Raw genomic sequence first — 27,633 nt, 5'->3', positions numbered from 1 at the left:
TTTTGATGAAGGGACGGCGGTAGGAAAGATGGCGGCGACTCTAGGACCCTCTGGGTGGTGGCAGCGGTGGCGGCAGCGTTTGTCGGCTCGGAGTGGGTCCAGGATGTTGCTCCTTCTTCTTTTGATGGGGTCTGGGCAGGGACCACGGCAAGTCGGGGCGGGTCAAACGTTCGAGTACTTGAAACGGGAGCACTCGCTGTCGAAGCCCTACCAGGGTGAGGCGCCCGGGGCGAGGTGGTCGTGCACGGGGAGGGCTTCGGGATCTGAGCTCGGCGGTAGTGACTGGGGGTGGCTAAAGGCTCGTGGCCCCAAGGAAACCTTCGGCGGGCGGGGTGGGGGGGCTCACAGGGACTCCCGCAGCGTTTGGGAGCCTCGGATCCAAAGGGCAGGGGTCAGCTCTCCCCGCCCCCCGTTTTGGAAGTTTCCAGCAGGTCGAAGCCGGGCTCGGATGCCGCTAGCGCTAGGCCTGGACGAAGGGGAGCTCGGAGTTGGACAGCAGGAATGTAGGAAGGGATAGAACTGCAAATGGTGGTTAGTGACTGAAGGCCACTAGCACAGAGCCGGTCTCCCGATGGAGCTGTGGGTGTGCTAGAAATGAAGCCGGAGGCAGAGCCGGGTTAGAACTTGGCGGGACTGAGAAAGAAGAGGAAATTCTGTTGCCGGTTAAATCACCTGCTCTCCAGTCCAGGAGCCCTGTTGATGAGTTAGCTTTGCTCTGTTTAGGGTTCTTAGGCTCTTAGACACAGCTTTATCGACCAGAAAATTTATGTAGTTAACTACAGAGAGGACCAAATCAATGCAGATGGCTTAACTCACACAAGTCTGTTTCCCCACTGGAGTGTGGGACAGCAGACAAATCACTCAAAGTGCAAGAGTATATATACAGAGCTGCTAAGGGTGATCATTTATTCTCTCAGCAGATGCCCTGAGTGCCTCATCTGTGCTGTCTCTGGTAGCACAATGGACTATTAACAGACACAGAGTTCTCACTTGGCAAGAGGCATGAAACCTGAGGTACTGGGAGAAGTACCTTCACCCTTGCATTGTTTACAGAAAGAATGTGATTAAGCCCTAGCAGCCTGAGAGTCAGGCTCTTTTTGGTAGAACTGGGGAATTTTTTTTTCTTTTATGGTGCTAAAATTCACATATAAAATGGGAGGAATGGATCTGAGCTGTGGTTATTGAGGCAGGAATAAAGTGCTAGCTAGCTCTGATGTGCTCTGGGGTGTTCACCTGAGAAGGGCTTTGTGAAAGGAAGCTGTGGAGATGGTAAGGATTTGAGATTTATGAAAGACAGAAGGTAGGAGATCAAATGTCATGAGAGGGAGAAGATGATGACGACTCCAGTTTTAGGAGGGATCCGTGGTGGTTTCAGAGTAGGTTGGTGTTGAAGAGTGAACTGATCTACTTCCTCCCTGTAGGTGTGGGCACGGGCAGTTCCTCACTGTGGAATCTGATGGGCAACGCCATGGTGATGACCCAGTATATCCGCCTTACCCCAGATATGCAAAGTAAACAGGGTGCCCTGTGGAACCGGGTGGTAAGAATCTTTCTCCCTCCTGTGTTGGTGGTCCAGAGAGCCTGAAAAAGTTAAGCAGTGGCATATTGACTTAATTTTACTGTTTATCCCCAGTGCTCTGTCTTCTGTGGATGTCACGGATTTTCATTTCAGAGAATATGATGACCTTCACAGTGCAATCAGATAATGTAGAGACATGCTCTCAATTGTTCCAGTTATAGCAAATAATCCATTTTGATTGTGTTTTCTGAAAAGTCTTTTTTTTTTTTTTTTAAAGATTTTACTTATTTATTTGATAGAGAACGAGAAAGCATAAGCAGGGGATCGACAGTGGGAGAGGGAGAAGCACGCTCTCTGCTGAGCAGGGAGCCCAATGAGGGACTTGATCTGAGAACCCTGGAATCACAACCTGAGCTGAAGACAGATGCTTAACCAACTGAGCCACCCAGGCTCCGTGTTTTCTGAAATGTCTTTAATTCCTGATTGACCTGATACTATTACTTCTTGGAGGTTAACAGCTTAACTCACATTTAATTACTTCGTAAAGTAGAAGACCGCTCTTTTAAATTTAACCCAAACTTCATCCCAGTATCTGCCCTTGTTATTTCACTTTGAAGTGTCTAATTTTAAATTTTATTTTCATGTGAAAGCCACTTTGAGCCCCTTGGTCATTTTATTTGTCCTTCTCTGGACCTTTTCTAGCTACATTGTCTTCCTTGAGGTATGGCGGCAAGAAGTGAATGCAGTATTCCTGGTGTGGCTGCACTGTGATTATGTACAAGTGTAAGACGATGCTTTCTTTTTGGTTTCCAGGGCTCTTTCTAAATCTTTTACAACCACTTTACTTTTGGGAATGACCTTGGCATTCTTTAATACTTTTTCTTGGGTTCTCATAAGCTAAGAACTTACTTTTTCATGGTTTTTGACTTACAACTTTTCATGGTCATAGATAAGTGAACCTCAGCAAAGAGAACAATTTCTTTTCCCTGTTCATTTTATGTGACAGAGAATTCTAACAGAACAGAGGGATAAGAGAAGTTTCTACATGAGCTATTTGCACAAGCTGGCCTCTTAACCCAGATTGTAGTGTTGAACTCATTCTTGGACAGAGTACAGGGCGGTGTGTTCTGGTAGAAGAGACTAAGGGCTGGCAGTTGACAGACTTGGGTTCCAGATCTCGCTGTATCACACACCCACTGTGAGCCCTCCGCTGTTACTTAATTCTCTCATTGCTCCCTTTCTCCATCTGCCAAATGCGCTTTGTAATACCTTCTCCATGTCCACTAGGGTTATTGTGAAAATAAGACAATAGACATGAAAAACTTTGGAAAGTTAAAATGGTTACAGAAATGTGTGTTGTTACATTATGCATCTGTTACAAGTTTCATTGATGGAGATCTCTGGTTACTAAATGATTATGTCCAGGGCTAGTTGCTTTGCTGCTGTCTTGCTAGCTGCCCCTACATAACTCTTTTAGCATCAGTTCTAGTTTAGGATCTAGTTATCCTGCCCTTCTTCAGATTCTCTGATGCTGTATTTTTGTTGTTGTTGTTGTTATCTATCAGAATAAGCTTTGGAGTTGTTTCTGAGTTATTTGAATAGGATGTATTTGTTTGAACGGTGGTTCTCAATTTGGCTGTCCAGGTGAGTTGATGCCTGTGGTTACATGGATTTTTTAAAAGCTCCCTAGGTGAATCTAATGTACAGCCACGTCTCAGAAGCTCTATGAGGTATAGCCCTGAGCAAAGGCATATGGCACTATGCTAGAGGAGGCCAAGGATAAGTGGCAGGCACTTCTTGGCTCAGTGTGAACCTTTCCAGCCCTGGTCTCATCCCAGGGGAAATAATACCTACCCACTAGCTGTGGGGCAGCTTCTTGCCACTGAATTTCACTCTTGTCCTGAAATCTAAGTGAAACAGTAGAAAGAGAACCCAGAACAACAATGCAGGGACTGGGCTCCTCAAGGTAGGGTAAGCTATCAGATATTGTGGGGTTTTTTGATGAATTCAGAAGTAACTTCACCCCTTTCATTTGACTGTGTGCTCCTGATACTAACACTTTTGGAAGAGTTCCCAGAAATTAAAAATGAAAACTAAAAACGATCCAGCAATATCTTGCTCAAGAGCCAGAACCATCTGTGTAAAGATTCCGGGTGAATCCTGTTGGCCTATCTGCTCCTCATTCCCTTCTTTGTTCATAGTGACTGTTAATCAGGAGCCTGTCTAAGCCAGATAGCTACTCTGCTCTCTCCTTGAGAAAGTGTTCAGCTCTTTAGAGCACTTAACCATCCACTTATCTCCTCCGTTTTTCCAAGCTTTTGATACACAGTTAAAGAAAAAAACCCCAAAAAACAAACACAGGAGTCTGTTTAGTACCCACCTCCTTAGTTTTTCCACCAGAAGCTGTCCCTGTGATGGGGATTGTGGTGTTCTCCTTTGGTATATTTATGCTTCTTGGCCACGGGCATGAGGTTTTGGGGAACTGTAACTTACCCCCTCTTGGGGAATTCTGGCTTGCCCTTCAGCTTGACATAGGGCCAAGTCTAGCTAATTAGAGTTGTTTACATGTCTGCTAATTATTCCTGGAAACCTTTGCATAATGACTTAGCCTTTTTTTTTAATTAAAAAAAAATTCTTTTGTAATAAATGAGACTTTGACCTTTCTTGAAATCCAGAGTTTTTAGAATCTGTCAGAGGAGTGATCTGAAGTTGCAAATAGCCACCTGTACTCTAAAGGCTGAGATGCTTTGCTCTGCTGCCTTAGCAGTCTCTTGTCTTTTCCAACTTTGGAGTACTGTCCTGTTCCTATGGGAGATACTGAAGATAACTGGGAGGCTTATTCACTTTTCATAGTAAATATCATACGCAGTTGGACGGCCTAACCTGTTTGATTTTATGATGCAAACACTTAGCAAGTCATAGATTTCAGTTTCAACTCTTTGCCTCATGTTGCCTGAACTTAGGTTTTCCAAGTCTCTAGACCACTCTGAGGGCTTGAGGGCTTTCATATTTCATGCCCTTCATTGATTCCGGTGTCTTTTTCACTCTAGCCATGCTTCCTGAGAGACTGGGAGTTGCAGGTACACTTCAAAATCCATGGACAAGGGAAGAAGAATCTGCATGGGGATGGCTTGGCAATCTGGTACACGAAGGATCGGATGCAGCCAGGTATTGGGACCCTGGGTGCTCTTGTGTGGGGTGCGACAGGTCTGCTTTCTCATGTACCCTCTCTTTGAGAAGCATATGTCCTCCCCTCCCCACCCCCCAGTGCCAGCAGTTTTCCCACTCCCTTGATGTCTGCAGATGAAGACCAGCCTGTCCAGTCTCTAGAATGGGGTCTGAATCCTAATAGAGCAGCAGAACTTGACTCATCCTGGGGTGGGATTGTGCTAATTAGTTCCTTCTGGTTTCCCTTTGAGGCCACATGGCCGGTTGGGTGGGTGAAAGCCCCGGCTTTCCCAAACACAGGTGACTGGGTGAGCTGACTTCTTTGTAGCATGCGCAGTGAATGGTCTCAGAACTCCTTGAGTTAGGAGTTGCATGGGAGCTGTTGCTCCAAGGACGTGGCAAACTCAACCTGATTTGACCTGATCTCTTTTTTGCAACAAGAAGCGGAACTTGGGAATTCAGCTCTCTCTCAGGGGCATAGTTGTCACCAAGCGTTCGTGAAGCAGAATTCTTTAGGGGCGCCTTAGCAACCGGTGTGGACCAGGGAGCAGCTGTAGTGCTAAACAGTGTTGCGGTGCCCTTCTTTCTTCCCCCTGCCTTCAGTAACAAACAGCTACCGACTTTACTGGGTGCTTGGTACAGGCCCTGCACTTTGCTGGGTGCTTTTACATATGTTTTCTCATCTTAAAGAGAGGCCTGGGAGTCACTTGAGTTTTACTTTTTCGTCCATCATAGTGATATGTTATTCCTTTATCAACTCTTGGCTTTATTTCATTGTTCATCATCTGTTCTCTCTCTCTAGGGCCTGTGTTTGGAAACATGGACAAATTTGTGGGGCTGGGAGTATTTGTAGACACGTACCCCAATGAGGAGAAGCAGCAAGAGGTAATGGCAAGTGTCAGAGCTTAGGTCAGCTGCACTGACATCACAGTCCTTTGCCTCAGGAACATTCGTGAGGGAACAGGGGCTAGAAAGTGAGGGTTTTCATTCTATTTTTTTCATCTGTTGGACTTGAAAAGTTAATATCCTTGTCAGAGTGTTCTAGAGAGAACGGTTTATGGTGCACAATCCTTTGGGAATGGCTGTTGTGATTGGGGACTTTTTCTTTAGTGTTCACAGTGTTCTTTTGTGCACATTAGGTAGCTGCTGGAATTGAGCATGCTTGGCCGGTTGGTGATTTGGCTCCTAGGCCCTGCACCAGAGCAAGCTGAATTTATATAACTCAGCTCCCCTGATTTAATAGATCACCGCTGTGCTCTCTTCTGTAGCTTGCTCACTTTTTCGAGTCTCCTTTTCTTCTTCCCATTTTTAGACCCGAACAGCAATTCTGTTGTCCTGGAGGAAACGTTGTAAAAGGAAATTGATGGGGTCCCAGCATTTTGTTCCAGTCCCGTTTCTGGCTGTTGGCAGAAGCTTCTTGCTTTTTGTTGGCTGACCCTAGGATTCTTTAGTACTTTCTTATACTGCCAACAGGTTTGTATTCTTTGCCTGATGACCATGACATCAGATGGTGGGAAAGCGATTATGACAGGTTGTTGATGGGTATCCTGTAGCTAAATAATAGCAAGAAAGGCAGTATTGAGGATAGAGACAGAACTCATTTTATTTTTTTTCCCTTAAAGTTTTTTATGAAAAACTGAAGGCTTGTTAAAAGAAATGGGAAGAATACATGATCATATGTGCAACACCCAGATTCAGAAGTTTCAGCATTGCACACGGAGTTCACCGTAGGAGGTGGAAATAGACACCCAAGTTAGGAGAATGACTTTTTTTGTTGTGAGGCAGTTCACAGTAGCTTCTCCATGTTGCCTGTGTTCCTCCTCACTGCACCATACAGCAGGTGCTTAATGGTTGCGAGACTTAGTGAGAAGACCAGCATGATCCTTGCACTCAGGAGCACTGAGGTGTGAGGATGTTCCTGGGGGGAAATGTGGGGTGCTGTAGAAGACACAGAGGTGTGTCGAGCCTGAAGCGGGACAGTGTGGTAGTGGTGGTGGGGAAGACTTCCTCCAGGAAGTGACATTTACACTGATGTCTGCAGAATTAGGAACCAGTGTGCCATGCAGAGGGAAAAGCATGTGTTAAGGTGATAAAGTGAGAGAAGGGATCCGAGAGAGATGATGCTAGAAAGAAAAACAGAGCCCCAGTCTTGCCATGTTGTGCAATTTCAGGGACCACCATTCCTGTGGCATTCTTTAGTATTAACACTGTTGCCTGTTGGGCAAGTTGACTGGCCCCTGAGATTGAGCAGTGTCTGCTTGGGTGAGTGGTGGTTTGGCTGTTTGAACCAGTGCCAGAGCCATCCGAATGTACGTGACTCGTCCTCACTGTGCGCACTGGGGCCAGATTCTGGAGTGAGGTGTTCCTGGTAAGGAGTCTGGGCTTTATCCTAAGGGGCTAAGAGTTATAAAGGATTTTAATGAGGAGACTATCATGACTAGGTTTACAGTCATGCTGAGGAAATAGTGGTAGTTAGAGATGGGGTATGAGTTAGTTAGTTAGTTAGAGATGCTGAGTAGGGGTATGGGCTTTAGGGCTTGACTAGACTTCTAAATGTGGCTCTCTGCTTCTTCCAGAAATAAAGTGTTGAGATTCTCTTAGCTTCCATTTCACCATCGAATAATAGTAGTTCCCATTTGGCAGATGTGATGGGCTTATTTTGTAAGAAGAGTCATGTTAATCAATAAAATTAGTTTTGGTTAGTAAAAATCGGCACTTTTTCTGGCTATTCAGGTTCTCACTCCCAGCTATACATTGAGATTGCCTGGAGTGCTTTTAAAAATACTGACGTCCAGGGGCACCTGGGTGGCTTAGTTAATTAAGCATCCGACTCTTGATTTTGGCTCAGATGTCAGGGTCGTGGGATTGAGCTCTGCATTGGGCTCAGTGTGGGGTCTGCTGGAGATTCTCTCCCTTCCCTGTGTCTCCCCCACTGCTTACGTGTGCGTGTGTAGAGTCTCTGTCTCTCTAACATAAATAAAATATTTTATTTTATTTTTTTAAAAGATTTTATTTATTTATTTATTTGACAGACAGAGATCACAATCAGGCAGAGAGGCAGACAGAGAGAGAGGAGGAAGCAGGCTCCCTGCTGAGCAGAGAGCCCAACGTGGGGCTCGATTCCAGGACCCTGGGACCATGACCCAAGCCGAAGGCAGAGGCTTTAACCCACTGAGCCACCCAGGTGCCCCATAAAATAAATAAAATATTTTAAAAAGTGAAATAAAAAAATAAAAATATGGATGTCCAGGCCTCAGGCTCAGAGTATAATTCTGTTTGTCTTAGGTGCAGCGTAGGCAACCTTTCTTTTTCAAAGCGCTCCGAGTGAGTCACATGTATAGTCAGGATTGGGAACCCCTGGACCAACATGAGGTCCTTGTTTCCATATTAGTTGTTTACCTGTTTTTTTTTTTTTTTTTTTTTTTTAAATATTTATTTATTTATTTATTTGACAGACAGAGATCACAAGTAGGCAGAGAGGCAGGCAGAGAGAGAGGGGGAAGCAGGCTCCCTATGGAGCAGAGAGCCCGACGCGGGGCTCGATCCCAGGACCCCGAGATCATGACCTGAGCCAAAGGCAGAGGCTTAACCCACTGAGCCACCCAGGTGCCCCAGTTGTTTACCTGTTAAACACATTTGTTTATTAAAACGACATTTAAGAAAACTAATCAAAGTGATTTCTGTTTATTTGGTGGCTCTTATGTGCCAGGTACTTTACAAATCTTAATCCTCATCAAAACTCCTTAGAGTTAGTATTATTTTTCCCCATTTATAAATGAGTATAGAAGCTTAGAGAAGTGTCTTGTTCAAGGTAACAGCCAATATAAATGAAGTCAGATTTTGAACATAGGTCTACCAGATTCCAGAGGCTGTGCTTTTTTTTTTTTTTCCTCTTTAAAGGTTCTATTTATTTGACACAGAGACAGTGAGAGAGGGAACACCAGCAGGTGGAGTGGGAGAGGGAGAAGCAGGCTTCTGGCTGAGCAGGGAGCCCAGTGTGGGGCTCGATCCTGGACTCTGGGATCATGACCTGAACCAAAGGCAGACGCTTAATGCCTGAGCCACCCAGGTGCCCCAGAGGCTGTGGTTTTAGTTATGCTCTACCCCCTCCCATTCATTGTTTCTTCTGCCAGGTTGATTTCCTTGAGAATGGAGACATTTATTATTCTCATATCATCTCCTATGTAATTTCAGCTCTTAGAGCTTATATTCAGTGCAACAACCTGGAACTATTTTAGAGGGTAAAATCAAGTGCGTTTTGTTGGCGGCATGGTTTACTTTGATATCCTACATAAAGGTGCCAGGCCTTGTTTCCAACACTCGTACATGTTATTTACTTGTAACTACTCTTTGGGGGTAGGTATTACTGTTATCTCTACATTATGGGTAAGAAACTGAAGTACAGAAAAGTTAAAAAAATTCTAACCTAGGGACCTAGGTGGCTTGGTCAGTTAACTGATGTACAGAAAAGTTAAAAAAATTTTAACCTAGGGACCTAGGTGGCTTGGTCAGTTAAGTAGCTGCCTTCGGCTCAGGTCATGATCTCAGGGCCTTGGGATGGAGTCCCACATTGGGCTCCCTGCTCAGCGGGGAGTCTGCATCTCCCTCTCCCTCTGCCTGCTGCTCCCTCTGTGTCAAATAAATAAATCTTTAAAAATAAAATTTTTAAAATCTTTAAAAATAAAATTTTGTCAGTGACACAGAGAGGGTTTGCTTCCAGCCTACAATCTCATTATTTTGCTTTATTATTTTTAAGTACATCAGAAGAGGGTGACAAACACAGTACCTTTTGAAAACTTGCAAATGTCACATAGAAGATGTGTGGGACGAGAACAGGAGCTGGCGGGAGGGAGTGTGGAACAATTCACCAAATCCTCAAGGGGGTGGTAAAAATGTTTCTCTGGCTTCTTGTTTCCTTATCACCAGAGCACATGACCTTGTTGCTCAGCTTACTTGCAGCCACATTTGTTCATGAGGAAATATAGGGAAAATACTAGCAACCAGTAATGCATCTGAGAACAGGGTGAGGGAGTTCAGTTTAGGCTTGGCTTTCTGAAATCAGGACAGATTGGTAAACATAACATGTTTATGTTCATGATATCAGGGTCGTGGGATCGAGCCCTGCATTTGGGCTGTGTTTAATGGATATGTTAAACATGGTAACCTCAATTTCCCCGTTAGCAATAAAGGAATTGTCGTTTAGGTGAGTGAGTCAAGAGTTGAACTATTTTGGGAGTGCAAGGTACTGCCTGTGCCATAGTGAGATTGCCAGATCATAAGTGGTTGTTAAAAATGATAGTGGAAGAAATAGGAAATCTGGATAGATCTGTAACAGGAAGAGATTGAATTAGTAATAAAAAATGACTCACAATGAAAAGCCTGGGTCCAGATGGCTTCACTATGTTTCTATCAAACAAAGAAAGTAGAGTTAATACCAGTTCTTCTAAAAAATTTATACAAAAAATAAGAGAGGACACTAACCAGCTTATTCTTTGAGGCCAGTATTATTCTGATGCCAACACCACACAAAGACATCACAAGAAAAGAAAACTACAGACCAATATCTTTTATAAATATAGATGTAAAAGTCATCAACAAGATACTAACAAACCAAATCCACCAACATAAAAACGGTTATATACCACAACCATGTGTATTTATCCTAGGAATTCAATTTGCTTTTTTTTTTTTTTAAAGATTTTATTCATTTATTTGACAGAAAGAGAGAGAGCACATGCAGGCAGAATGGCAGGCAGAGGGAGAGGGAGAAGCAGGCTTCCCACCGAGCAGGGAGCCTGACACTGGGCTTGATCCCAGGACTCTGGAACCATGACCTGAGCGGAAGGCAGACACTTAACCAACTGAGCCACCCAATCACCCCTCAGGTTGCTGTAAAAATCTGAAAATTAAAGAGTGCCTGGCTGACACAGTTGGAAGAGCATGTGACTCTTAATCCCAGTGTCCTGAATTTGAGCCCCACGTTGGTGTAGAGATTATTTAAATAAATAAAGACTTTTAAAATCTGAAAATTAACACGATAGACCACATTAATAGAATAAGGACAGCATCTGACTCCCTCAGTCAGTAGAGGGTGTAACTCTTGATCTCAGGGTCATGAATTCAAGTGCCATGTTGGGTGTGGAGCCTACTTAAAAAAAAAAAAAAGAATAAAGGACAAAAACCATATGATCATATCAATAGATGTAAAAAAAAATACTTGAGAGGAGCGCCTGGGTGGTTCAGTGGGTTAAAGCCTCTATCTTCCGCTCAGGTCATGATCCCAGGGTCCTGGGATCGAGCCCCGCATCGGGCTCTCTGCTCAGTGGGGAGCGTGCTTCCTCCTCTCTCTCTGCCTGCCGCTCTGCCTACTTGTGATCTTTGTCAAATAAATAAATAAAATCTTAAAAAAAAAAAAAAAAACTTGAGAAAATGTAGTATCTTTATGTTAATAAAAACATTCAACAAATTAGGAATAGAAGGGAACCTTTTCAACCTAATAAAGGGCATCTGTGAAAACCCTCAGGTAACATCATACTTAACTGTGAAATACTGAATGCTTTCACTCTAAAATCAGGAATAAGATGGGGACATCCGTTCTTGTAACTTATTATTTTTTTTTAAAGGACTTACTTATTAAGAGAAAAAAAGACTTATTTATTTTAGAGAGAGAGAAAGAGAGCAAGAGCATGAGTGGGAGGAGCAGAGGGAGAGGGCGAGAGAATCCCAAGCACACTCTGAACTGAGTGCGGAGCCTGACTTAGAGCCTGATCCCAGGACCCTGAGAGAATGACCTGAGCTGAAACCAAGAGTCAGATGTTCAACCGACTGAGCCACCCAGGCGCCCCATTCTTGTTAGTTCTATTTAGCATTGTACTGGAGGTTCTAGTCAGGGCAGTTGTGTAAGAAAAGAAAATAAACATCCAGATTGCAAAGGAAGAAGTAGAACTGTAGATGACATCATGTTGTATGTAGAAAATCTTAAAGAATCTACAAGAAAACTGCTAGAACTAATAAATGAATTCAGCAAAGTTGCAGGATACCAGATCAACATACAAAAATCAGTTATACATCTGTATGCTGGCACTGGACAGTCAGAAAATGAAAGTAAGAAAATAGTTCCAGCGGTGCCTGGGTGGCTCATTCGTTTGAGTGCCTTCAGCTCAGGTCATGATCCTAGGGTCCTGGGATCGAGCTCTGCATTGGGCTCCCTGCTCAGCAGGGAGTCTGCTTCTCCTCCCTCTCCCTCTCTCCCTGGCTTGTGTGTGCACGCATGCTCTCTCTCTCTCTCTCTCTCAAATAAATAAATAATCTTAAAAAAATTCCATTTATACTATCATGAATAAAATACTTACAAATAATTAAAAATAAAAGTACAGGGCGCCTGGGTGGCTCAGTGGGTTAAGCCGCTGCCTTCGGCTCGGGTCATGATCTCGGGGTCCTGGGATCAAGTCCCGCATCGGGCTCTCTGCTCGGCGGGGAGCCTGCTTCCCTCTCTCTCTGTCTGCCTCTCTGCCTACTTGTGATCTCTGTCAAATAAATAATTTAAAAAAAATTTTTAAATAAAAGTACACTCTGAAAACTCTAAAATACTGTTGAAAGAAAGTTAAGTCCTAAGTAAATGGAAAGATATCCAATGTCATGAATCAGAAAACTTAGTATAGTTGATCCTTGAACAGTGGGGGGTGGTTAGGGGCACCGACAACCCCACCCCTAACACACCGTTGACAGGCCACACATAACTTTTGACTCCCCTGGAACTTAACTACTAATAGCCTACTGTTGACCAGACGCCTTACAGATAATATAAACAGTTGATTAACACATTTTGTATGTTGTGTGTATTGTATACTGTATTTTTACAATAAAATGGGCTAAAGAAAAGGAAATGTTATTAAAATCACAAGAGAAAGTACATTTATAGTACTGTCTTTGTATTAAAAAAAAATTTGACATGGAAGTCGACTTGTGCAGTTCAAACCCATGTTGTTGAAGAACAACTATATTGTTAAGATGATGATGCTCCCCACGTTGGTCTCCAGATTTGACACATTCCGTGTCTGTCAGAAACCTAGCTGGCTTCTTTTTAGAAATTGACAAGGTGATCTGAAAATCAGTATAGAAATGCAAGAGAACTAAAATAGCCAAAATAATACTGATAAAGAAGAGCAAAGTTGTAGGAGTCATACTTCCTCATTTCAAAACTTAATACAAAGCTGCAGTAATAAAGACAGCGTGGTACTGGCATGAGGATAGACCTGTAGATCAATGGAATAGAATTGAAAGTCCTAGAAGTAAGTCCTCATGTTTATGATCAGTTGATTTTTGATAAAGCTGTCAAGATAATTCAATGGGGAGAGAACCTTTTTTTTTAAGATTTTACTTATTTGACAGAGAGAGAGATATCACAAGTAGGCAGAGAGGTAGGCAGAGAGGGGGAAGCAGGCTCCCTGCTGAGCAGAGAGCCTGACTTGGGGCTCAATCCCAGGACCCTGAGATCATGACCCGAGCCAAAGGCAGAGGCTTTAACCCACTGAGCCACCTGGGCTCCTGAAAGAACCATTTTCTTTTCTTTTTTTTTTTTTTTAAAGATTTTATTTATTTATTTGGCAGGAAGAGATCACAAGTAGGCAGAGAGGCAGGCAGAGAGAGAGAGAGGAAGAAGCAGGCTCCCTGCTGAGCAGATAGCCTGATGCAGGGCTCAATCCCAGGACCCTGGGATCATGACCTGAGCCGAAGGCAGAGGCTTTAACCCACTGAGCCACCCAGGCGCCCCAAGAACCATTTTCAACAAAAGGTGCTGACTCAACTGAATGTCCACATGCAGAGTAATGAAATTGTCCCCACCATACACAAAATTTAACTCGAAATGAACTGGAAAACTAAGTGTAAAAGCTAAAACTACAACTCTCAGGAGAAAACATAGGGTTAATTCTTCATTACCATGGATCAAGCAAAGGTTTTTAAGATACGACACCAAAAACAAAAGCCACACACACAAAAACAGATGATTTGGGGGAAAAAATAGATTATACTTCTTTATTTTTTTTTAAAGATTTTATTTATTTATTTATTTATTTGAGAGAATGACTGACAGTATGAGCAGGGTGGAAGGGGAGAGGGAGAGGGAGAAGCAGGCTCCTTGCTGAGCAGGGAGCCTGATGTGGGGCTTGATCCCAGGACCATGGGATTATGATGCAAGCTGAAGGCAGATGCTTTTTTTAAAATTTTTATTTATTTATTTGACACTGAGAGATCACGAGTAGGCAGAGAGGCAGGCAGAAGCAGGCTCCCTGCTGAGCAGAGAGCCCAGCTCCGGGCTCGATCTCAGGACCCTGAGATCATGACCCAAGCTGAAGGCAGAGGCTTAACCCACTGAGCCACCCAGGTGCCCCATGAAGGCAGATGCTTAACTGACCGAGCCACCCAGGCACCCTTTCTTTTCTCCGTTTTTACTTCTTTTTTTTTTTTCAGGGGCAGGCACCTGGGTGGCTCAGTTAGTTAAGCATCTGATTCTTGATCTCAGCTCAGGTCTTGATTTCAGGGTCATGAGTTCAAGCCCCACATTTGCTCCACACTGGGCATGGAGTCTACTTTAAAAAAACAAAAACAAAAACAAAAAACCACCCCACAAAGCAACAACTTATGCTTTGGAGGATACCATCAAGAAAGTAAAAATATAACCCACAGAATGGGAGAAAATCAATGAAAATTGTATATATGATAAGGGACTTGTTTTTATATATTCTAGATATAGTTCAATAGTAAAAAAGACAACTCATCTAAAAATGGCTGGGTCAGTTGGTGGAGCATGTGACACTTGATCTTGGGGTTGTGGGTTTGAGCCCCATGTTGGGTTAAAGGTTACTTGGAAAATAGTTTTTATCTTAAAAAAACAAAAAAACAAAAAAACAAAACCAAAGGATCTGAATAAGTATTTCCCCAAAGAAGATACACAAAGGACGGAGAAACATGAAAAGATGTTCAGCATCATTAGCCAACAGGGCCATACAAATCAAAACCACAATGAGATGCTACTTAATACCCACTTGTGGCTATTTAGTCATAACTAAAATAAAAAAGACAAATCCTAACAAGTGTTGGTAAGGGTGTGGAGTAATTGGAACTCTCATACACTGTTGGTTGGGAATGTGAAATGGGGCAGTCGTTGTTGGAGAATAGTTGGTCAGTGCTTCAAATGTCTAAATACAGAGTTGATATCATCCATCAACTCCACTCCTAGGTGTATATACCCAAGAGAAATTGAAATCATGTTTACACAAAAAGTTGCATAAATGTTCATAGCACTGTTCATAATAGCCACAAAATGGATATAACTCAATGTCCTATCAACTGATGAGTAAACAAAAAAATATACATATTAAAGATTTTATTTATTTATTTGAAAGAGAAAGTATGTGTGCACACACAAGAGGGGCAGAGGGAGAGGAAGAGAGAATTTCAGGCAGACTACTTGCTGAGTGGGGAGCTCTATGCATGGCTTGATCTCGTGATCCTGTGATCATGACCTGAGCTAAAATCAAGAGTCGGATGCTTCACCAACTGAGCCACCCAGATGCCCCTCTTTCCTTTTTTTTTTTTTTTTAATTTTAAATTTAAGATGTCAGGGCACCTGGGTGGCTCAGTTGGTTAAGCAACTGCCTTTGGCTCAGGTCATGATTCTGGAGTCCCAGGATCGAGTTCCACATCAGGCTCCAGCTCCACGGGGAGTCTGTTTCTCCCTCTGACCTTCTTTCCTCTCATGCTCTCTCTCACTGTCTCTCTCTCAAATAAGTAAATAAAATCTTTAAAAAAAAATTTAAGATGTCATTTTTTTGTTAGAGAGAGACACACGCACACAAGCTAGAGGAGGAGCAGAGGGAGAGGGACAAGCAGACTGCACTGAGCACAGATCCAGCATGGGCTCAGTCCCACAACCCTGAGATCACAACCTGAGCTGAAACGAAGAGTCAGTTGTTCAAGAGACTGAGCCACCCAGGCACCTCCCTTTTCCTTTTTTAGAATCTGGAGCCATTCTCCAATATTTCTGTTTCAGGTTATATTAGAGACCTAGGGCTTTTGTTTTGTTTGTTTCTAACAGTATATACTAATCACTTTTCCATAATGATTTGAGAACAGTGAAGCATGGAGAGTGAGCCAGGGCTGTGGGGCCAGACCACTTGGCTTCCAGTCCTGGTTTTACTGCTTAAACAAGCTTTCTTACCAGTGCAGTAGGGATACTGATAGCGGTTGTGAGAAGTAAATGAATGGGTATGTACACATTACTGACTACAGTGCCTGGCACAGCGTAAGTGCTCTGAAAATGCCCATTATTCTCATTCACACCACTAAATGCCATTCCCAGGGACACTTTGCAGACATCTTGGCAGTAGCTTTTGTGGCTCTGTTCTTTCCCTCTCCTCTCCCACTCTCCTTTTCTTCATATCTAGGTTCCAGAGAGCAAACTCCACAGCACTATGCCTTAGTTTGGAAAAAATGACTCTAAGAAGAGTGGCTCCTAAATGCTGGTTCATGAACTCATATTGGTTGGTAACAAGTTTCACTGGTCTTTTTTTTTTTTTAAGATCTTATTTATTTGACAAAGAGTATGAGTAGGGAATGGCAGGGAGAGGGAGAAGCAAGCTCCCTGGTGAGCAGAGAGCCAGCGGTGGGACTTGATCCCAGGACCTCCCAGGACCCCAGGATCATGATATGAGCTGAAGGTGGATGCTTAACTGACTGAGCCACCCAAGCGCCCCAGTTTCACTGGTCTTAACAATGGGAATAGTAGGGGCTCTTGGGTGGCTCAGTTGTTAAGCGTCTGCCTTCAGCTCGGGTCATGATTCCAGGGTCCTGGGACTGACCCCCACATTGGTCTCCTGGCTCAGCGGGAAGCCTGCTTCTCCCTCTCCCACTCCCCCTGTTTGTATTCTCTCTCTTGACGTCTCTCTCTGTCAAATAAATAAATAAAATCTTAAAAAAAAATAGAAATAGTAAAGTGAATTCATGAATGCTAAATTGTTTATCATGAAATTCTGTTATTTTTTTTGGTATTAAAATTTTCTTTTTTTTTTTTTTAAGATTTTATTTTTTTTATTTATTTGACAGACAGAAATCACAAGTAGGCAGAGAGGCAGGCAGAGAGAGAGGAGGAAGCAGGCTCCCTGCTGAGCAGAGAGCCCGATGCGGGGCTCGATCCCAGGACCCTGGGATCATGACCTGAGCCGAAGGCAGAGGCTTTAACCCGCTGAGCCACCCAGGCGCCCCTGGTATTAAAATTTTCTTTAAAAAAATGTTTATTACAGATGGTTGTTCTGTCATTATTGTATTTTAATGTTTATAGGTCAAAAATGGCAAACCCATTAATCTCCAACATATTTTTGGAGATTTTACCAGTCTGTGGCAGCCAATGGTCCAGGAATTACTGCTCTAAAAGATGCGTATTTGCCTTGATGCTCATATATGCGGAGCTGGGAGTAGTATTTGTATCTAGGATGAATGAACATTTATTGACTCCCAGACACCATACTAAAGGTCTTGTATCTCATTTCATCTTCATGATCAGCCCTGTGAGCTAGCTCTGTATTATCCTCTCTGCTTACAGGGAGGAAATGGAATGTCTTAAGGAGCTACTGTAATCCACCCAAGGTTATACAGCTCTGAGCGTATACCTGCTGTTAGAACCCAGTCTCCCTGATTACAGAGGCCGGTGGGCTCCTTTTTCTGTCTAGTAGTTTACAGTTACTTGTGTGCTTGGAATCTGTGCGATTTTAGCATAGGATCCATAAGTCCACAAGTTCGCAGGTCTCCCTTCAGTCAAGATAGGCTAAGGGTACAATTACCACATAGAGGGCTTTTTTTAAAAAGTGGCTTTGTAGTAGAAAAATTTGGAAACATTTCTTCATCCTGCAGGCAATAATCATTTGGACAGTAGGTAGGAGTGACTCTAATTTTTAGTGACTCTTAAATTAGGAATGAAACTACCACCTTGTCTGAGTCTGAGGGATTCTTCAGCCTTTGGTTCTGGCTATATATAGGCTGCTTTCCAAGGAAAGAAAATGAGCTGCTGTGTGAAATTAGTGGCTTCCCGAGGAACACTTAACTCCTGCCTGGGCATGGAAAATAAGAGGGCATTTAAAGACTTAGTACTAGTGTGAGGTGAAAAGTTGAAGGCCAAGTCACAAGTTGCTGAAGTAGACAAATTCTGTCTCCAAAGTTGTGGGGTGCTGTGTCTGGTGCAGTGGTTCTTAGATTTGGCCACACATTACAACTGTCTGTGGTGCTTTTTGAAAAATATATGGGAGCGCCTAGGTGGCTCAGTGGGTTAAGTCTCTACCTTTGGCTTGGGTCATGATCTCAGGGTCCTAGGGTCGAGCCCCACATTGGGCTCTCTGCTCAGCGGGGATCCTGCTTCTCTCTCTCTCTCTCTCTCTGCCTGCCTACCTACTTGTGATCTCGCTCTGTCAAATAAATAAATATTTTTTTAAAAAAGAAAAATAGCTGATCCTGTGCCCCGCCCCTCCCAGACCTATTGAATGAGACTGAGTGAGGGACCCGCATGGGATTGCAGCTGGAAGGCTCTCCCAGAGGATGCTGGGGGCCAGCTTACCTCTGGCTATTACCGGATAATCAGATGCCTCACCAGCCTTGGGAAGAGGAAGGCTCTAATGGCTTAAGGAGAGTTGTCCCAGGCACTTTCTTGAAAGGTGCAATGTAAACTTCTGATCATGTGTGCTGGGGTTGATAAATGAGCTACCCAGGGCATTTTTAATCCCTTCTTTTCCCTGATTGTTCACTGAAGTTAGGAGCATTCTTTTCAGAAGCCCATTCCTGTACGTTGTTTGACAGCATACTATGAATTCCCTTGTTCTACACGATCGCTGTAGGAGAGGAATATTGGGAATTGGACCATCTGCTGACGCATTCCGTACCCTTCTATAGACCTGTGCATAGTTCACCAGCAGCATGGAAGCAGAGCAGTGGGGGCCTGCTCTGAGACTTGCCCTGCGCTCCTTCCTCCCTGTGGCTTCTGAGGCCCAGTGTGACTTGGCTTGTGTCTCAGCTCACACCCACCTCTCCCTCACTGGCTGTGTGTCAGACACTGGTGTCTCCTCCTGGTCCTCGAAGAGGTCCATCTCATGCTTCTTATGCCCGCAGATCCTTCGGTGGCTCTCTCCAATGATGAGGCCTCAGCTCCTCAGAGATCTTGTTCCCTTATCATGTTGCCTGTTTTAGTCTCATCATAGCATTAGTACTCTCTGAAATGCTTTTTTGTGAGTTGTATTTCTTTAAGTAGTCCCTATACCTAAAGTAGGGCTCAAACTCATGACCCTGAGATCAGAAGTTGCTTGCTTTTCAGACTGAACCAGCTGGGCACCTCTCTCTCTGAAGTAATTTTACTTATTTGTTGTTTGTCTCTTCCATTCTGATGTCAGCTCTATGAGCCCCTGGCATCTGAAACAGTGCCCAGTTCCTAATAGGTGCTCGCTGATAGGAGGAGGAATGCTTCGGGCTCTACACCCTCACACATCCTTCCCATAGGGCAGGGCTGGGCTGAGCTTGTGTAGGTATCTCCTGTCGCTAGTAGCTTAGAACTGTAGCAGTTTTTCTGGACCAGAGCTAAATATCCTCGAGCCTCTTGATTTTTTTAAATCTGCCATGCTGCAATGCTCCCACGGAACTTTTTCCCTGTACACATATTGTAGGTTAGAATGACAACAGCTTGTTTGGAAATATATGTCCGTAAGGTTCAATTAGAGGGTAAATGATCCCTCTGGATTAGAATTAACTTCATTGTCTCTCAAGTGGTGTGATTTTTATCCTTTGGGCAAGATCTTAGGCTGAGATTCTGGGCAGTAAACGGCATCTCAAATTGGAAGAAATTGACCCTCTTTGTCACTCCTGTGTCTCCCCTTGCTACAGAAATACTGTTGCCTGGGTACGGACAAACACGTGACCTGGCCTTCTGACTCAGAGACATAAGCGAAGTGGGCCTTCTTGGACAGTGTAACGCTGTGTGTTTTATGAAGTCTCTGAAAGCCTTAGAGAGGTTTTCCTAGTGGGCCCCTTTAAGAATCTTATAGTAACAGACCCTCTCCTTAGAAAACATACAAGCATCTGTGCACATAGTTTTGCCTGTAATTTTGAGGGGTGTAAGGACTTGCTAAATGCCCTCCACAGATCCGGCAGTTCTGTTTGGGGATTTAGATCGGTTTGCTCATCCACCACGGCTGGGTCAAAGCTCTTCCATGGCTGTTTCTTTCTGACCTGGTCTCCTGTCTTCTGTGTCCTCTCTCATTTTTATAAAAACCTGCTGGACCCTCTCAGGCCCAGAAGAGGCGATATTCTCCAGGAGTCCAGGTACTCAGTCTTGACATGCCATGGCCATGCCTTACTCCCTCTGTGTCCATCCAGCATTTGCTCCTGTTCACACCCATGTGGCTGTTGTCTTGAGAGTCACCAGTCTCTGATTTTGACTGCATCTCCACCTTGCATGTTGACTGTTGAGGACAATGAGGAAGTCACCAGAGAAAGGGCATGTATCATGTTTCCTCTCCTTTCATCACCCTGCCTCCGCACTGCCTCAGCACTGGGCTGGTTCTTAAATGGTTAGCCCATCATTTCTGAGGACAAATTCGCTCCTCCAACTCTCTTGGAGAGACGGGGGCCTCTGAAGTAGGTGGGAAGATGGGTAGCTTATGGGGAAACTTGCAGTAGGAGAACTTGCCCGGGGTATTATGGGGAGAAGTTATGTGTAGGTGAAGCTTAAGTGGGCTGGAAGGTCTTTTGACTAAGAACAGTCCTTGTGGCTGGAGAACACCAGCCAGCAGCCTGGTTCTGGCAGTGCTGGTTCTGAGTTCTGATCCATATAGCATCCATCGTATGCTTACAGGATTTGAGGATTTGGTAGGAACTATCTGGAATGGAAAGATTTCCCTGATCAAACAGGTATTTTCAGAGTACCTGCTATGTGCAAAACGCTCACCTGGGAGGGTGGGGGGTGGGAGGTTGTGGGAGATGGAAGGTGGGGACATATAAGTATAGTGATTTTTTTTCCTTCGAGGGGTTTACATGGCAAATTGGGGAGAAGGTATATATACATCAAAAGGAAACCACCGGTCCTGGGCCGTGTATGTATGCGAGTGCCAAATAGTGATCTCTGGAAGGATTCGAGTCAGACTCCAGAAGGGCCATTTCAGGCCCACCCGGGTTGGTAGCAAGGAGGATTCCTGAAGGCAGGTGGAGAGTTCAGTTGCTTCCTGGGCCATAGCCTTTGATCATCTGAGTGTGCATTCTCAGGGGCTGCTAACGATGAGGTAGAGTGGTCGTCTGGTCTGCCGGAGGGGCTCAGCTTGTATGTGCAAAATTCCCATTGCTGTTTGTACGGGCATTCCTAAGCGTGCTTCCTTACTGTCCTCTGTTCTTCCTTCCCTGCCTTCCCAGCGGGTCTTCCCCTATATCTCAGCCATGGTGAACAATGGCTCACTCAGCTACGATCATGAACGGGATGGGCGGCCTACAGAGCTGGGGGGCTGTACGGCCATTGTCCGCAATCTGCACTATGACACCTTCCTTGTGATTCGCTATGTCAAGAGACATTTGACGGTGAGTCCTTGCTTTCTCAGCCAGTTGGTGGTATGGGCTGCCTTGCACCTGCTTTTGTAGCCCTGATATATCTTTTCTTTTTATTCTAGATAATGATGGACATCGATGGCAAGCATGAGTGGAGGGACTGTATCGAGGTGTCCGGGGTCCGTCTGCCCCGGGGCTACTACTTTGGCACCTCCTCCATCACTGGGGATCTCTCGGGTACTGCCATGAGCGCTCTTTATTTGTCCTGACTGAGGTCATGTCTTGAGAGCCGGGCCTTAGTGAGGCTTCTGAGGGGAGAGCCAGACAAACAGAGCTGTGGGAAGTACCTGGACAGTGCTTCTCTTCTGGCATTCTGGTACCCTTAAACACCCCTGCCCCAGGCCTAGGCTGTCCTAGTGTAGTTGGCTCTAGGAGACAGTCAGTGCTAATGGAAAGCAGGGTCTTCCTCTTCAGGCCAGCTCTTCCAGCCTGTGTTTGGACTTCTGTGCTTCATGATGTCTGGTGCCCTTTCTGCAGTCTGGTTCCTTCCCATCCACTTCCTGGTGTGCTGAGCTCCCCTTCTCTTAAGCTTTTCCTTGAACTCTTTGACTCTGTTGTCCCTCTTTTGACTGCCCCCCCAGCTTGGTGTTCAAATGTGTTGTGTGTTAAGGGGCTTCTGTGTCCAGGCCATCCCCTACTCTAGCCTGCTCCACTCTGGCCTCCTGGGCATCTCAGCCAGACCGTTAGCACTGTTCTCATCCAAGCTACTTCTCTGTCCTCGGCACACGTGATACTCTCTTCTCAGCCCTTGCTCTCTGTCCTCTCTTCAGCTGGTTTGACCAGTTACTCTGAAACTCCTACTTGATTTATGTGGCATTAACAGTACCTAGTTCTTTTACTTTTCTATCTCTGGATTTTCTTCCTACTTATTTCCAACTTGTAGCTTCCCCTTCCGTGTTTATTCTGTCCCTTGGCTTGAACTTTAATCATAACCTCTTTGGAGAAGGCGTAAGGTACTGAACTTTTGGGCTTTTTGACTAGTATAATTCATTATGAATAAAGCTAGTATGAAATAGAATAACTTTTGTTTATCTGAAAAAGTCCTTCGTTCTAGATGTTTAGTGATACTGTCTACATTAGTAAGTCTCTGTTCTCTGGCTGTAGGATAGCCCTAAATACAAATTAGATCTTTCTCTTAAGAAATCCAGTCTCTAGGGGCGCCTGGGTGGCTCAGTGGGTTAAGCCTCCACCTTCGGCTCAGGTCATGATCTCAGGGTCCTGGGATCAAGCCCCGCATCAGGCTCTCCGCTTGGCAGGGTGCCTGCTTCCCCCTCTCTCTCTCTGCCTGCCTCTCTGCCTACTTGTGATCTCTGTCAAATAAATAAATAAAATCTTTAAAAAAAAAAAAAAAGAAATCCAGTCTCTAGTGACCATCCTGGTAGCCATGAGCACCCCTAGCATTCAGCTTTGTGGTCTCTTAATACCAGTTCCCGCTAAAGGAAACACGAGCTTCTTGGAGAAACGACTGATGCCAGGTCTGAGGCAGGAAACGGGGAAGCTGGGAACTTCCCAGAAAGCAAGGAAGATAATAAAAAACTTCTGGGTTCATATAAAAGAGCTCAAGAGCCAACTTGAATGGGCTCCCACTGGAGGAAGATGCGTTGTGTCGAGCATCTATAAGATGTACAAGTTCAGTGTCTTGAAACACATCAAATACGTTTGAATCAATTAGATTATAATAATACTTTTTTTTTAAACTTGATTTTTTTTTTAAAGATTTTATTTGAGGGGCGCCTGGGTGGCTCAGTGGGTTAAAGCCTCTGCCTTCGGCTCAGGTCATGATCTCAGGGTCCTGGGATCGGGCCCCGCATCGGGCTCTCTGCTCAGCGGGGAGCCTGCTTCCCCCTCTCTCTCTGCCTGCCTCTCTGCCTATTTGTGATCTCTCTCTGTGTCAAATAAATAAATAAATAAATCTTTAAAAAAAAAAAAAAGATTTTATTTGACAGACAGAGATCACAGGTAGGCAGAGAGGCAGGGAGGAAGCAGGCTCCCTGCTGAGCAGAGAGCCTGATGCGGAGCTCGATTCCAGGACTTTGAGATCGTGACCTGAGCCGAAGGCAGAGGCTTCCACCCACTGAGCCACCCAGGTGCCCCATAACTTTAAAAAGAGAAAAAGGACACCTGGGTGGGTCAGCTAGTCAAGCGTCTGTCTTCCATTCAAGTCTTCATCCCAGAGGTTCTGGGATGGAGCCCTGTGTTGGCTCCCCACTCAGTGGGGAGTCTGCTTGTCCCTCTGCCCCTCCCAAACTCATGCACATGCATGTGTGCATGCTCTCAAATAAATAAAACCTTAAAAAATAGAGGAAAAAAATGGGAGTCCCTAATTCCTTGATCCTTTCTCTAGTAATTATTAGTGAGATATTCAGGGTGATAGTTATAAGAAGCTGCAGAGAATTAGTCATTGTCCAGATGGGAAGTGTGGGCCATGCCAGTAGCTATGCCCTGTTCATGGCCTATTAATCAGCTGGCATGAGGCCCTTTCCTATCTTGCTTGGGTGTATTGTCTGCACAGACGGGAAGTTGTGGTGCTGTGTCTTCCTCAGTGTGTTCCCAAGGTTTTACATATGAGGTGGGCTTTAATGCTTGCATTATGTTTAAGTTTTTTTAAACTATATAGGTAATGCCTGCCTGTTGATAAAAACTTTAAATCCTCAGTAATATAGATTATTCTCTATTTCCCATCCTTATTTTTACATGAAAGAAAACAGAGGTTTCAGTTATTTTTTTCAGTCACTGCTAGCGGGGCACTTGGCTGGCTCAGTCGGCACAGCATCTGACTCTAGATTTTGGGGTCACGAGTTTGAGCCTCACGCTGATGGAGAGATTACTTAAAAATGTTTCTAAAAAACAATCCAGGGTCACTGCTAATGAGTTGTAGCGTGAAACTCCCAAGACACCTCTTTTTGAGGTGGTTTGGGTCCTCCTTGTGCTTTTTTCCTTTAGATAATCACGACGTCATCTCCCTGAAGTTGTTTGAACTGACGGTGGAGAGAACCCCAGAAGAGGAGAAGCTGCATCGAGATGTGTTCCTGCCCTCAGTGGACAACATGAAGCTGCCTGAGGGTGAGCACAGGGGATCCTGGGAAATGGCCCTGTGCTTAGAGAGGAGGTCCCTGTGCCTGGGAGGTCTGGGGTGACTTGCACCCACAGCTTGCTGGGCCATCTCCTGTGTTAATGGAGCACGTGCTCCTGCCATTCTGCTGGTCTCCATGTTACAGATGAGCAGGGCTGTTGTTTTTAAATTGAGGCCCCTGAAAGAGAGCGTCTGTCTGCCCTCTGGCTCCCAGAAATGAGTGTCAGAAACTGGAGACGATGATATTTCCCCAACTGGGTGGGCTCCCTGATTCTGACTTGCTTCCCTCTTGTTTCCTCAGTGACTGCCCCATTGCCCCCCCTGAGTGGCCTGGCCCTCTTCCTCATCGTCTTTTTCTCGCTGGTGTTTTCCGTATTTGCCATTGTCATTGGTATCATACTGTACAACAAATGGCAGGAACAGAGCCGGAAGCGTTTCTACTGAGCTATCCCACTACTGCTGTGCCTACGGCTGTCACCGTGAGCCAGCGCTGGCCTGAGTGTCGAGCCCGCTGGGTCTTCTCCAGTCTTCAGCAGCTGGTCAGGGACTCTGTTCTCTCACTGGAGCTTTGAATGCAGGGATACTGCATTGCCATGGTGATCCATGGGGACATTTAGCTTGTTCAGGAAGCCCACCTACCCCAGGGCAGCGCTGCTGTGATGTGCCTTTCCCTGCAGTCCTTCCACTTGGGAGCTAAGAGGGACAGAGAGAATATATACGGTTCTGATGCCAAAAATCACAGAAAAGAATTTCATAGCTCAGGCTGCCTTGTTGTTGGACTCAGAGGATCGTTGTGTTTCATTTTTAAATCTGCAGAGAACACAACACGGATAATTCCTCATACCTTCCAGGCATACATTTGTTGGTTTTTTTCTTTTCGTCCAAGCCTCTGTCCACCTGAGGAATTCTCCCTGGAAATCCGGATGGAAACTTCTTCCCTGTGTTGCCTTCTCCCTCCACTCATTGCTCTCTCCACATGCAGCCTGCGCTAGAAGAGACATCTGGATGCCTCTCTTTGGAGCCTGGGGCTGCAGAACAGACTGATGTTTCACTGACCCTCAGTAGGTGGCCACAAGTGGAGGGCTCTTTGCTTTGGCTCACTGCTCAAGCCGTTGTTCTTTAGCGTGAATCTTGGTTATGTTGGTTTGTGACCTTCCCAGTTGGTTCCTTTAGGCCCTCAGTCAGGTTTGGCCGGAAGTTGGGTATGCAAGTCAAGAGAAGCTTGTACGACTTCATGGTTGTCAGGGGAGTAACTGGGAAACGGACCAGCTCCACGTTTCGATACCAGAAGCAACATTTGCCATGTGATCTGGCCATGTGGAGATGTTTCTGGACTCTGGAGCCTGATGAACTGCATGTTTGGTGTTTATCATGACTTTTGAAATCCCACTCGGAGTGTTCAAAATGTAAAGAAGCTTCCTTTTTATAGCCTCGGCTTGGATACTCTCCAAAGAGGGAACTTGGCTTCTGTTTCTTAATGGTTAAGAAACAGTTGCTATTCTCCTATTGCAAATCTGGGAGCAATGGACCCTCATCCTCTGTGCCTGGAAGAGTTCATTGTCATTGAACAACAGAGCCTGAGTGTCCTCCTCTCTGGGTCAATCCTTATTCCACTGCCTTATCTGACAAGGGGTCATGTGCTGCTCACCTGTCTGCCCTGTGATTAAAATGGCCAATAGGCCAGTCTCCCTGGAGGGCCTGGAGCTCTGAGCTCTCCTAGCCCTGTACTTCTGTAGCCTAAGGGAGATTCTTAAAATGGCTGATGAAAACCAGACATGAGCTTCCAATTCAGTGTCCTTCCTTCTAGGGGTGGTTTGGGTGGGGGGGAAGGTCTGGGCTTTCTTACTGAGCCCTAAGCCTGAGAACCCTTACCTTGCCTTCTTCAGTTGGGAAAGAAGCCCCCAGCTCAGCCAGAAGGAAAGGAGGTCACATTGGCTGGGTATAGGTTTCTGTCATGTTGTGCTTTCTTCTGTCCCTCCCATGTGCTTAAGTGAGCATCACAGGCTGTAGTGCACTCCTGCAGTGCCAGTAAAGTGGGATCCTCCCAAACCTTCCCCACAAAAGCAGAGCAGCTCCGGGGTACCAGAGCACAAGCTGGGACCTGGAGCTTGGCCTCAGCACCACTTAGAACTGACAAAGCAGAGGGCTGTTTCGTCTTTTTTTTTGAGGTCAGGGTGAGATTGGCTAGACCCCTGTGGTGGGGGGACCTCGGTGGGCTCCTGAGATGACCCAGGCAGTGGTGCAGGAGGAAGGGGTCTCATCATGGGGGAGGGTATGTGTGTGCATGATGATTGAGTTGATGAGTTCTGTGCGATTCCAGCTCATGGGCTCCTTGTAACTTTTGAAAGAGGACGGGGAAGACATGAAGTACAGTCCCCACCCAGCCCGGGGCCAGCCTTTGAGAAATGTGTGATACAAAGAAACTGAGCGTGGTAGGTCCTGCCATAGTGCTTGCTTTTTGTTCATAGAAACAAGTATTTCCCATTGTGAATGGGACCAAATACTGTTCTGGACCCTCGAATCCCAGGCGTGCCCTAGAGGAGGGCGAGGCTTTGTACATGCACAGTAGGGGTCAGAGCAGAGGCCTTGGCAAGCTGCTTACCCCTACATGAGCCATTTCTCTCCTCACAGTCCCCCATTCCTTTGGTTTCCCTCTGACTTCAGAGCCTCTTAGAGAAGAAGAGACCCTGAGGACTAGAGGTGTCATATAAAGATGATGATGTTCCCTGTCCTTGTAAGTCTTGCTTTCATGGTTTCTTCAACTCCTTTAAATTACAGGGTAGCTCTCTGTGACAAAATGTGTTTACTTCAGTGGGAAAATGACAACAACAACTCTGTTCTTGTTGGAAGTGGTTTCCGAACAGAACATGCCCCTCATTGCATATGTCCCAAAAGCCCCCTGCCTATGTCCTAGAAGATAGAAATGAGAACTAGTAGGAAGCACAAGGGTAGGGCCAATGATGGGCCGGAGAAAAGCCAGGCAGACATGGACTAATTAGTCTTGTGGGGCTGGAAGTTCTGGAAAAATGTCTTGCAGGTGATTCATGGGTCCCTGGAGGAGTTTCAGCTCATGGTCTATTGTAGAATTTAGGTTCTGATGCTGGCTGGGGAGGATGGAAGAGTGGGCGTTGCTGCTGCTTGGCGGATTCATGATATTGGTGGGTGTTTTAATGGGAGCATTCACACGAAGTTCAGGTTTGATCCAGCTCATGGCCAAGTAGTTCTAGAGAGAACAGGGGACAGT

At 45.1% G+C, this 27,633-nt stretch overlaps 2 protein-coding genes across 8 annotated transcripts in view; one reads left to right on the top strand and one right to left on the bottom strand.

The window, feature by feature from the left end:
* Positions 1 to 27,177, top strand: LMAN2L (lectin, mannose binding 2 like). Of its 7 annotated transcripts, none has more exons than XM_080813500.1 (9): positions 11 to 92; positions 1,422 to 1,540; positions 4,570 to 4,687; positions 5,490 to 5,572; positions 20,012 to 20,044; positions 21,128 to 21,289; positions 21,379 to 21,493; positions 24,260 to 24,379; positions 24,691 to 27,177. In XM_080813500.1, the coding sequence occupies exons 1-9, from the start codon at positions 29 to 31 to the stop codon at positions 24,831 to 24,833; spliced, it is 957 nt and encodes a 318-aa protein (XP_080669626.1). In that variant the 5' UTR covers positions 11 to 28; the 3' UTR covers positions 24,834 to 27,177. The 7 variants fall into 7 exon arrangements, with proteins under 7 accessions (XP_080669625.1, XP_080669628.1, XP_080669626.1 ...); XM_080813497.1 differs by having other exon boundaries at positions 11 to 215; positions 25,276 to 27,177; XM_080813498.1 differs by having other exon boundaries at positions 11 to 215.
* FER1L5 (fer-1 like family member 5) overlaps positions 26,828 to 27,633 on the bottom strand; it is a gene marked incomplete at its 5' end in the record, with an annotated part of 54,338 nt that continues 53,532 nt past the window's right edge. Inside the window, one exon of the mRNA XM_080813626.1 lies at positions 26,828 to 27,612. Coding sequence (XP_080669752.1) covers positions 27,385 to 27,612 — 228 coding nt within the window. The 3' untranslated portion in view covers positions 26,828 to 27,384. The remainder of the gene's footprint in view (positions 27,613 to 27,633) is intronic.

This window comes from Martes martes (assembly GCF_963455335.1).
Source record: "Martes martes genome assembly, chromosome: 9".
Classification (NCBI taxonomy): Eukaryota; Metazoa; Chordata; class Mammalia; order Carnivora; family Mustelidae; genus Martes; species Martes martes.
This window is presented reverse-complemented; position numbering and strand designations above follow the sequence as displayed.

Excerpts from the sequence above, each read along its gene's own strand:
- LMAN2L (XM_080813497.1), top strand. The coding sequence starts at position 29 with ATGGCGGCGACTCTAGGACCCTCTGGGTGGTGGCAGCGGTGGCGGCAG. Across the intron at positions 1,541-4,569 it reads GTGCCCTGTGGAACCGGGTG|CCATGCTTCCTGAGAGACTG; the intron begins GTAAGAATCTTT and ends TTTTCACTCTAG. Across the intron at positions 21,494-24,259 it reads CATCACTGGGGATCTCTCGG|ATAATCACGACGTCATCTCC; the intron begins GTACTGCCATGA and ends TTTTTCCTTTAG.